Source organism: Mchenga conophoros, linkage group LG7, assembly GCF_057382185.1.
Source record: "Mchenga conophoros isolate Kocher_MC1m ecotype Shallow Benthic linkage group LG7, M_conophoros_male_GT1.1, whole genome shotgun sequence".
Classification (NCBI taxonomy): Eukaryota; Metazoa; Chordata; class Actinopteri; order Cichliformes; family Cichlidae; genus Mchenga; species Mchenga conophoros.
The window spans coordinates 9,634,531-9,646,846 of NC_140532.1; the positions used below are offsets into that span (position 1 = coordinate 9,634,531).

At 41.0% G+C, this 12,316-nt stretch overlaps 1 protein-coding gene across 1 annotated transcript in view; it reads left to right on the forward strand.

Annotated features, from left to right (window-relative positions):
• The window catches only part of shank3a (SH3 and multiple ankyrin repeat domains 3a), a 182,816-nt gene that overhangs the window by 105,471 nt on the left and 65,029 nt on the right, over positions 1-12,316 (forward strand). Inside the window, exons 13-17 of the mRNA XM_085281938.1 lie at positions 4,674-4,855; positions 5,304-5,327; positions 7,373-7,402; positions 7,779-7,805; positions 8,254-8,325. Of these exons, the coding sequence (XP_085138064.1) occupies positions 4,674-4,855; positions 5,304-5,327; positions 7,373-7,402; positions 7,779-7,805; positions 8,254-8,325 (335 nt within the window). The remainder of the gene's footprint in view (positions 1-4,673; positions 4,856-5,303; positions 5,328-7,372; positions 7,403-7,778; positions 7,806-8,253; positions 8,326-12,316) is intronic.

Genomic DNA, 12,316 nt, shown 5'->3' on the forward strand with positions numbered 1-12,316 from the left:
TCATTTCAGTTAGGAATAAATTGTTTATCAAACTCTTTTAGCTATGATCAAGGACTTTCATGGCTCAGTGAAAGGCCTCGGTTCTCCATATTCCCTTTGCACCTTTATAGGAACATGTTGAGGTGTTCTTATAGAAAACGTCCTCTACAAATAGAGCACATCACCTATCTACAGGCTTATGGCCCATTGCCAAGCATAATGTGAAGGAGTTCACATGTGATGTAAGTTACTATAAATCACACCTCCCATACTTTATTTCATATCTTGGGTAAATTTTATATTACAGTGAAAAGTGAATAGCGATTATTTTATGAAAAGACGCAAGACTCTCGTTATAAGGGGTTTGTTTAGCTGAGCTCCTCCCACATATGAGATTGAGGCGCAGTTTAGAGTTATGTGTTAATCACACCAGTTGACTCTTGCTTCTAATTTAGTTTAATGTTAAAGACCCTGCAGAGCATAAGCTGTCTGTGTACAAACAGATTTGCTGTCTAAGACCTTAATATGTTCTGCCCAGTGAGCACAGTCCAAATTCTGCTTTGGCCTTGATAGCCATTAACACTCCCATGTTGCCCAGGAAAGAATGAGAGAGCATATAGCATGTCCATTCATGTGCAGTAAAGCAAAGGACAGACTGATGATCATTACGATGCAAAGTGTGATGCTGATTATGACTGTGTTTATAATGAGCTCATCTCACCTTAGAGAGCTGTGCTATTTGAGGAAAAAGCCATTTACCTGAGAAGACAAGGCAGTCATGTGAGAAAATGCTACACTGAGGCGGCTTAGTTTTGATGGCATCTGTAAAAATGGCATTTGCAGTTGCATCTTTGGACTTATGCTGGGATTTCACGCACAGAGACAAACTGAAAGAGCTAGATTTATTAACAAGCTGTTCAAATATTAATCTGTTTTTTTAGCTGTCTTTGCAAAAAAAACAAAACAAAATCAATCCTAATTAGGAATCTGATAACTGACATGGAAATGTTTGCACTTACCATATGCAGAGCTTATTCAATTTTTTCCTCGTACACTGAAAATTAAAATGACTTTTTTGTAAAACCTATACACTTTTTCCCCAAAGGGTTTTATCCCCTAAACTGGAGTGTAATCACTGGGATAACATTTATTTTTGGATCTTATATTATCTGACATCGCCTTTTTTACTGTATTTGCACATGGAATAAAATCATACTAAGTGTCAAGGTCAGTGTGATCTGTGTAAACTGAATTATTGCTACAGCTGCAGTGCACTTTTTTTTAATCAGGATGGAGCTTTATATAAATCAAATCAAATATTTTATGACAAATTTACAGTTTCAGTTCATGTTTTTGACTCTTCGGGATTCTTTTTTTTTACCTGAATTTTCTTCTTCTCAAATTGATAGTTGCCATCGTAACGGAGACAAATCCTGGTGTCCTAGGAAACGATGAGTATCCATCATACTGTAGATTGCATTAGGAGTTTGTGCACAAGTGCATGCTTAAGGGTAGATGTAATGGGTCCTACATTTGTATTTTTCTGAAGCTACGCTCAATATTGCAGCAAAACAAGAGAAAAGAAAAAAAGCGCAGTGAATGTTTTGATGATATGGACTCTATAAAGCTCCAGAGAAAGGCAAGGACCCAGCTGCCTTTGCTGAGTGCTGCCACTCAACACCACATGATAAATCAATTAGAAATCCCTTTAACATTTTTAAATAGTATACTTTTTGTTGTCCGTCCATCTCAGACTAATTTTAGAAAGCTTATTGATACCCTCTTCCAGGAAGCTGTTAAACAATATTATAACCACGGAGAACACAAAACAATCTAGGATATACCCGAAGCAACCAGTTAACTAACTCTTGCAATGGAAATTGCTTTCTATTGAGAAATGTTGATATACAACATTGACAACGACATCGAGAAAGTAGAAAATGTAATAAAAGCCATTTAGGCTCGTCTTGAGTCAGGCAAATCAAAGCTTGGAATAATTTATTACAGCAGAAGAGTATAATTACAATTTGGAGTTTGGGCTCCAAGCTCGTCACTTCCCACAAACATAATACGCAAACAAATTGGGAAGTGATGAGTAAAAATCCCCCCGGTGCCTACAGGTGGATGGTGGTGTGCTGGAGGGGAATAAATAATGCAGCGGAGCCACGAAGCAGGGGAGCAACACCAATGACGTGGCAGAGAGGGAAACATGGGAACTTTGCAGCTTAATTAGACCACTAAATTTAGAGGGCGTGTTTGATAAATTAGGTGAGGAAAAGTGACACAAAGTGAGTCTTATGTGTGCAGTTCAGCTGTAGTTGTCTGCTTGACTTAGCTCATCCACTTTGCTTTTTCTTTTTTTTCTTTTTTTCTTTCAGGTTTATGATCATTAAGATTTTTATCTGAATTTTTCTAAGTGCCGTTTAAACCTCATCCTTGGCAACTAAAGCAATTTATTACAGGCAAGGAGAGGGCAAAAACAGCTCCAACATCTCCCTTCTGTCTGACACATACAGTAGATAATATGTGTCACCCAGGTCCGGTCAGCTTAATTGCAAGGACCAGCAAAGGTTAGGCTGTGTACACAACCTCACAGTAAGTGTAGTGGATGGGAGGAGGTATATATGAGTTATTGAAATGGATGAAATGGTCCTTTAAGGGGGTTTTTTCCACATCTGTGTCATTCTGACATAGCCTCAACTCCTTGCTTCTCCAATTGTGCACGCTTCCTCCGCTGTGCACGCTGCTGATGTTCAGTGCTCGGGCTCTGACATTAAAATGCGGCAGCCATTCTGGGCCTCAGTCCCGGCGGTAATTGGAAAGCCGTCAGCGAGCTGTTGTTTCGATAGAGAGGGAAGCAGAGAAAGAGAGGCTGGGTCAGATGAGGAGAGCAAGAAAAGCAATAGAGAGTGTGGGCGAGAAAGAGACAAATAATGCTTGAAATCAGGGAAAGAGTAGACCGAAGGATTTAGAAATAAGAGGAAAGGGCACATGAGGTTGGTGAAGGATCGAATGAAGGCTTTAAAGTGACTGATACAATATGCTGAGGGAGAAATGGCAAAAGAGTGAAAGAGAGTGAAAGTGATGAAGAGGTTTAGAGATTTCTTGTCTTTTAAGTAAACGTTGCAGAGAGTAGCATCAAGGTCCAAGTTCAGGGCATAAGAAAACCACTTGTTACAGTAAAAATACAGTCTCCTGTCTATATGTGAAACAGAAACAAGAACATCTCAGATTGGTGAAATGCCATTTTAAGCATTTGATTTTTATTAATCTCCTATTTGTGATTACTATAGATGTATTGCTTTTTGTTTTTTGACCTATGGTGAAGCTCTGATCAGACAAGAGGCAGAGTGACGCTGAATGCAACTTACAGAGCGGTGGCAAAGAAGTGATGAATGAAGACTAGGCGGAGCTCTGCTGCTGCTGTATTAGAATTCACCGCCAGAGAGAGAGAGAGCAAAGATGGAAAAGGAAAGAGAGAGAACGAAGACGCAGCAGAGAGAAATGTTGAGGAGAAAAGGGATAACAGGGTGAAATGAAGGCGAGAGAATGGGAGAGAGAGGGAAAGGATTTGAGACGAGGGAAAAGAGGGAGGAGCGACAATTAAACCAAATCGGCTGGAGCTTTTTGACCCCCACCCCACTGCACACAAGCACACACACACACACACATACACATACTATCACTGCCTGCCTCAGGGAGCCATGGTGCGTGCACGTTCGCAGGCAGACAGGCAGGAGATCAATCGTGCTCTGGGACGAGTGTGTATGTCTGTAAGCGACGTGTTAGCAACATGCTGGTGGCGGCATGTGCCGTGCTAGTGAAGGTGCAGTGTTAGCGGGAGCAGAGGGGGCTGTCTGTGTATGTGCCTATGCACACAGCTAGAATGCACATAGAGGGCTTGTGGTGTGTGAATGTGAGCGAGCCGTCAAAGGGGAGGGGAGCCACGAAGCAAAGCAGCAGCAGCAGCAGTAGCAGCAGCATTGCCAGAGTGTGTGCGAGCGTGTGTGAGAGAGCGTGTATGTGTGAGGGGTGGAGGGGAGAGGAGAGGCAGACGCGGCGGGACTCCCGGGAGAGGGAACGGGAGTTGGGGAGCAAACCCAGCCTCTCTCCTCCACAGCAGGACAACCAGGACTCAAGGACGAGGCAAGATCTGTAACCCAGCCTGGAGCATCTGGAATTGGGGACGTATGGGGGATTTCTGTCCCTTTCTGTAGGGGACTTCTGCTGGACACCCAACTCAGGATGTGTTGGACTAAGGGGAGGGGGCTTCCAGACGGATCTGGCAGAACCACACAGAAAAGGAAGCAGTGCAGTTCCTCTAACCGTTATGTTTCTGCTTCTACCTCGATTAGGATGCGAGGGAGAGGGGAGAGATAGAAGGAGGAGGTAAAAGAGAGCAAGGAGGATACTGTCTATTGCTATTAAGGAGGGAAGAGAGGGAATAAGAAGAAGGGAAAGGTGAGGTAGTGGCTGTGAGGGGTGTGCTCTCCACTGATGACTCTCCCATGGAACACTGACTATTGACCCTTCATTGGCAGGTGCTGGAACTTGTTTATGAATCCCTCCCTGGCCACCATAACAACCAGGGGGTGTCACCAGGTTTCTGTCCCGCTGACGAACATGTCGGTGACCACAGGCTTCAGTTACCAGCTCCCTGGAATCACCACAGTGACATATGTATTTGTTTACAGCCCTGGCTCTGTGCAGAGAGACCCAAGCCCACCTCATCACACGCCTCCAGCACTGTCAGGCTCCCGCGGGCCCAAACGGAAACTCTACAGTGCCGTCCCAGGACGTACCTTCATTGTGGTCAAGCCCTACACGCCACAGGGGGAAGGAGAGATCCAACTCAACCGTGGAGAACGGGTCAAAGGTAGGATGGCTACTACATGTTTGACTAGCTCCCTAAACCTACTAAAGTAGGTAGTAATAACACTACTGTTGTTAACATGTTGTATTTCATAGCATGACAGTAACTTTCCATCATCACCAATGTTTACGATGTGCTGCAAAGTCCAGAACTACATGTGGCTTGCATGAGTATCAAAGTTGGGTTTCTTGCAGTGTAAGAAAAATCAAACATTCCTATGCTCTCATACTTCTCAGAAGCAGACCAAACCATTACTTCACTACGATTTTTTGTTGCATAGCAGTTATGTAATCTTTGTCTGGGAGTCATTTCGCTGATGTTTGAGTTTGACATTTGATTTATCATTTCATTAACCTCTTAAATGTGCTGTTTTCTGCTTTACACAGAGGTGCAGTGGTTTTCCTTTCATGTGTTTGTGTGTGCTTTTGTCTCCATTTATGCTTCACTCAAGACTATGACTGTAATGACGTAGAAGGTAAACGCAATAATATTCTTCTCACCCTGTACCTCTCCCGCACACCACAGTGTGTCAACCCTACACCTACAGTGAAGCAAGTAGCTCTTGGCCCTGTTTGAATCCACTTGTGATGTGTGTACAATCTCAGTACAAATTCGTGATTACTTCAAGGAGAGGGCATGCAAATTCAAACAGGTCCCGTGTGCTATTGGTTGCTGGTTTGCATACATATATTGTGTTCTTCCTCCTCTCTTAGAGTGCTTCTCCCTGAACACACAACTGCTTTTCTCCCTTCTCTTATCGCCTGTCCACAGACACCCAGCACCGCATTGACCCCACATCCCTACATCCTGCCACTTCACATACATCACCATGGATCAAACCCACATTAGCTTAATGGAAACAGTTCCCTCATGTCCTTAGAAAGACCAGAGAGAGTAGGGCAACACTCATGCGGAGACCTCTTATGTTGCTCTCAGATCTACAGAGGCACAGGAAGTACAGATTAAGGGTCAATTTGGCATTTCAATTTGGATTTTGTGCAAACAACCAAAGCACACAAATGTCCCCACACATGATCGACATGCACAAACACACACACATACACACACCATACCTTTTCCCTCTTATTCCTTTCTTAAAAACATTCAGTAGCGTGTCACTCAAACACTACTCTAAACCTAGTGCCACGATGCCTTCACTGTCCTTACACATACAGAAGTATTCACCAAAATGTTTTCTGTCTTCTGTCTTCCCTGACAAACTTTTTTTTCAGCAGACCTCCTCCTGTGTGTTTTGACGCCTCCTTTTCATAGTATCATGTCTGTTTTGTGGAAATACTGCTGTTGTTTAAAGCTATCAGAGTGCTGTTTTTCCTGTAGAAAACCAAGTGATACAGCATTTTATGAAACAGTGATGCATACTGAGGTTGACACAAATGTTATTGTGAATGTGATGACTCAACAGCAGCCTAGTATGCTTCCATCCACTGAATGGATCTGCTGTCACTAGCTTTTCTGTCTGTGAAACCAAATCCATAACCCTGCCACTAATGTGAAAACCCACTGCTTTGTCGTTATTTCATGTTAGCCATGCAGGAAACGAGCTTATCGTTGCATAGCTGCCAGCACCCCGGCCCGGCCAAGTTAACCATCTGGCTCCCTTATGCAACAGTGACCATCATAACCATAACTATGTTGCGTTTACTGCCTTTATGTAGTCTCAGGATATAAAATGAGAAATATGTCACTGATGTCAGCTGGTTATTGAAAGGCTTAAGGTCCTGGCCGTTCAGGTTTAATGAGTTTTGTTTTTTTGTGGTTTCTTTCTTTTGTGTATAGAACACTTATCTTGTTAATCAAGGTTTCATGTAATTAAGTGTAATTCACTTTTTTATTTATCAGATGGTCAGAAAATTCAAAAAGCTTTTTATCAAATAAAGTAACACAGAGTAAGTCTGCACTCTACTATCGTGCCACCCCACAATGCCCATTCTGAGCCTGGAAAAACCCTGTTTAGTAAAAAAATAGAAAGAAAAATCTGTTTAGTGTTTTTACAATCTTAAAAAGAATGACCAGCTCTCTTGGCACAAAGGGAGGCTCAGCTTGAGAAGCCGTTTTCTTTAGGGATGTATGACCTTTGGTTTGATACATAATGGATCTCATCTAATCTGCATTCATAAATGAATGAGCTGCTAATAGTAGTAGGGCTCTTTAACAGTGGGAGACAGGAAGACGTAAAACAAGTAAAAGAGATCGTGGAACATAGGAGGATCTTTTTTCTTTATCTTTTCTTGTCTGATTATCATGACAGATCAAAAACACATTTAGGGATGCAAGAGTAGTTTCTCTATGTGTGCTTACATGAATTTGCATGCATGCCAAGCAAAAATCATCAGTATTATTTGTTTCCCAAAGCTGAATAAGCTACTTCGTTGGACCTCTAACATGAAGATGATTCATTTGTGTTTAGATAATTAGCTCCCGCCCCCAATATCCAACCAAAGCAAATCTCTGTCCTCCTGTTAATGTCCACACATCCTTGCTAATCACCTGCTATACCAGAGGAGCATCCCTATGATGAGATCAGACTGGGTAAATCTTACTAAATGATTTCTGTGTTTGTGTGTTTCTGTGTGAGTAAGTCTCTGGCTAGAGTCCATGGTTACATGAGCGAGCACAAGCTTACACATGTAACTTTCATTAGCTCACCTGTAAGACTGGCAGCCTGTTGAGGCATAGATTGTTGTATGTTGTACAAGAAAGAGTTTAAAACATCATGTGATCATTGAAGATCTTTACTGATTAGACTCATAGTGTTGTTCTACACAGTAGAATGTAGCATGTAGTATTCCCATTCCATTATGTCTATAATTTTCTCATTTTCTGTTACAATATAATGCATCTAATCCAAAAAAAACTGAGAATAGTATCAACAGTGTATCCATTTCTTGTGTCCTGTCACTTTTAGTGAACAATGATTATCTGGATTCAGATGGTAAATACAACAGATCTGTATTGCAACACATCCCATAGCCTGTAGTTAAACGTAGAACCCATAGTTCAAGTAGGAACCATATGATGTCTCTTATATGTATCCACAGTTAATTATTATTGGGGGTTTTTTTTTGCTGCAAGATATTAATTGGAAATTCTTTGAAATAAATTTAAAAATCGAATAAAAGCAAACTATTTAAACAGCTTCATTTGGCAGTTGAAGAGGGCTTGCAGCAAAAAGTGAAGAGTCATCCTTAATTACTTTTTTAATATTTTTTTTTCGGACAGTTTGCAAATTAAAACGCAACAAAAATTTTACAATTTGTGTTGTGCTTGTTAGGATAAACCATACAAGTTAGCTGTTATTGTTTGTGCATTTGCTTGTGCCATTTAAAGTTCTAAAGTTACACGTTTATCAGCTCTTTATTGATTTCTGTGGTGGTTTATAGCAGACAGTCCATGCTGTGAGGATGCTGATGATTACTCTCTTGACAATGATGATGAATATGATGAACATGAAGGTAAAATGATATATTATTGTTTGAAAGAAGGATGACAAAGTGCTTGAACAGCTAAACCATTAACAAGACAAAATTGTGTGCCATTATTTCATGAAAAACAAATAGTTTGACTGCTGGAGGACTGTATTCTGTATCTGTTTTCCTCAGTGAGTGGGGATCTTCAGGCTTTTCTTTAAATCTAATATTGCAGTGTTGATTTGTGGTGTTGTCTAATTATAAAAGAATGTCCAATATTGTAATAATGTGAAAATTTAAAGTCATTCCACTTTTTCATCCTTCATCAGTAGATGAGTCAGTTTCAGTGACTGAACTAAACAACACTGTAGTCACATTATCATGTACTTTATCATAACCAGTTTCTCTTTGCTTGGAAAAGTTCCCGTTCTTCACTATGTGCTTGTCAGTCTTTTAGTCTGTTGTCTGCAGTCAATGTCTCTAGACAGCCTTGTTCTAGACAAGCAGTCCCTCTGTCCTGCATTTAGCAGGGTCATCCACATCCAGGTCTCCAAGCAGACTGTTAGTGTTAGGTAATGAGTACTGTTCATCTTTTGTCACTCTCTGACTGGTACTGGTATCATGTTGTATTTGAAGGTGTGTTTTTGATTGTGCATCTCTGTGCTCAGGCCCGTAATGGTGGTTCAAGGAAATTAATCTTTACAAGACAACAAGTATTGTAGTCAGCCTGCGTGTGTTGATCCCTACATTACTTTAAAGGCTCCTAAGACCCTCTCGCATCCCTGTTTAAACTCATTCCCTCGCTCACCCCAGTGTTTGTTTCTGCTCTTTCCCTCCATTGATGTAATCTGATCTTATCATCTGGATGGACATCTCTTGAAGGCCACTTATAGTCACTATGGTAACAAATGAGGACACAACCAGGTCAAGCATTTTGCCAAGCATGTATCCTCACACACATGCACACACACACCCACACATGCACACACCAGTATAAACACACACATTATATAGACTTGCTTAAACTCATTTCACGTAGAACACACATTTAAAGTAATGGATGTGTGTGTGTCATCGTGCTGTCTCCCTACCATCCTACCTCCACAGGGAGCATTAACCGAACGTTCAGGACATTCTTCTCCTCAACAAGGTGACACACTTAAGAGCATGCTTCCGTAACAGTGTATTACATCTCTTGCACACACACACGCGCACCTGTGTGCACACACACCACATACACCTTCTCCAAACGCCATTATAAATCTTGCAGACAGCCATGAAAATGAAACCAGTGCAAGTAATGTTGAGATTAGACATTCACAAACATGATTAATGGGGTTTGGCCGCACCCAATGTGTGCAGAATATTAACACTGCTGTGGGCAATGGAGGATACCTGGACCAGCTATTGGGGCAAAAATACAAAAATACACACCCATATACTGGGGTTTAATGGATTACCCCGTGTCTACTTTTACACTACCTCAGAAGGCATCTGTTACTGCAGTCGGGTTCTTTGGGAACACACACAGTAGCTTAGCCTTTATCTAAAGCACGCATGCTTAACAAGGCCATTGAACTGCAAAAATTTCCAGTTGAACCCATGTTCTGAAGGCACGCTGCTGTTGTACTTATTGCTTTCCAACAATAGCTATCAATGCGTTATTGTGTACATGCGTTTTTGTCAGGGCCAAGAAACAGCGTATTACAAATGAAACATTTAACAGTGCATTATGTTTTTAAATAACACAGCTTGCCTGTATTAACACTAAAATGCATATGGATCTGTCAGTTACCAAGCAACAGGTGCTAAGTGCACTTTACAGCTCTGGCAGGTCATTTAAGACAAAAATAAAAATGATGAAATAGTGGCTTTAGCTAGTTTCTGAAAAATCTGATTTGGTTCCAAAAACCAATATTCTTTTACATGCATTTCATTTTTAATTTTTAAGCTTTATAGTCAGATTCCTCCATTGTCTTGTCTGAAAATCAAGTTGGATAAAAGCCTCTTTGCTAAGTGTTGAATTTAGACTAAATATCATTGTTAGCTTCCAACAGTGAGCTGAGGGTGAATTAATTATCCTTCTTCTCAGTCTGGTAGTGGCATTAAGTGAACCCTCTGTGTGCTTATGTTTTGTGTGTGTGACTGAGCCTGCCTGGGTGGGTGTGTGTGTGTGCGTGCGTGCGTGCGTGTGCATGCATGTATGCACATCTTCTTATGCATTAGCAAGTGTGAGCATTTCTCCGTTGTTTTCATCACAAAGTGTGCATGGTGTACACATGTATTTCACGTTAGTGTGTGTGTGTGTGTGTGTGTGCGCGCGCGATTGCCTCTGTGCAGCATAGTGTAAGTAATTGCCTCCCACAAGTTAGATAAACAGCATCCTTCAAGTATTCAGCAGCCAGCTGTCCTAATATCCGAGGCACATATGGGCAAAATGTCTCTCCCTCTCTGTCTCGATCTCTCCGCATCTTTTTTCTTTTTCTGTTTTTATTCTTCTTGCATACCTGCATAGCACCCTGTAAAAATATGTCCATTGTCACATTATGGTGACGCTTGCTTCTTTACGTCAGTGAGATTCAAAGTAACAACAAGGAGACCATAGCTAAGAGATCAGGCTTTAAACAATTATTCTACAGTATTAAGAAGTGATTATCTTGATTACCTGAAGCTAATCTGAGGATCGTGTTTGGCAACCAAAGAGCAACAAATTCTCTTATGACTGGGACGCTTCACGTGACAAGTGTTTTGAAAGTTAATTCCAAATGCATCTATCATTGCAAATGGTAGATGCATTTAATTAGTCAGTGTCAATTAGTTTTTTTTCCTCGTGCTAAAAGTTTGAGATCCCCTGCCTTAAATAATTAAAGATTAACTACAACATCAAGAGAAACCAGAGTCACATGACCTCTGTTTACCAAGGATTTTACTCTCAGATAGAAACTGAAAAGACAGAAGTGAAGTAAACATTTATACAAAGATAAACTATGATGAAACACTTTTTTCTATGTGGTATTTTTTCCATATTTGTGAGCTGTTACAAAAAAGCATTTTCACTAAATGTGCTTAGAGAAATGATCTCTGATTAAAGGCAATTTCTACCAGCAAGTTACACCTTTTATTTAATAAAATGTTGATCTACTTAACAGAGTGAAACTTAAAAATATTTGCTTGCGTGATTCTACAAGGAGAGCCTGAGAGATCATACAGATATTTAATAAAATATTGCAAAAGTGTTTGAGGGATAAGGGACTTGGAGTCTGTGCCCAGTGTCTCTCAGGAGCAATTAATGTTATCACAAAATGGACCTGAAGCTAGTCAGTGTATTAACAGATTTCACTTGTTGGTCATTCATAATGTTCCAAGCTGTGCATCTGCGCTATTGATACTGGACAGGGTCACAAGCCTGAGGCAAGGACATTGCTGTCCAATCAGAGTAGCAGTAGGGTGCAAAGTCCTGCCCACGCACCTACCTGCTCCCTGCTGAACACACCACCTGTCCTCATATTCCACTCTCATCCTTTTTATTTATTTATTTATTTATTTTCCGGTTAGTTTGTTTGTTTTCCAAATATCCCCATATGGTGCACCCTGGCTGACAGGATCATCCCACACTTGCCCTCTAACTGAAATTAAAACCCATGCTTGCCTAACATACATCTAACTTAGTGAGATGTAGCCTGATACAAAATGCTAATTAGAGACACAGCAGAAACAGCAGTTGCAGAGTTAATCAGCGTATGAATAAACATGAGCAGGAACACTGCTGCATAAACAGGAGCCATTGACTGATGCAGATACATATTCAACAGAAACATTGTTATGCTTCTGACTAACAATCACTCTATCATGTACAGTGTGGCACACAGTTTAAGTTGAACAGACTGCGGATGTTTGTTACGAACAGGCGTTTCCTGTTCTGTAAATTATCAACCTACTTAGCAGTCGCGAGCATGGAAATGTGCATATAAAGGTCATGTCCTAACCTGCTGGTGTCAGCTAGGGTGGCTTTTAGCAAATTTCAAAAAGCCCTGTG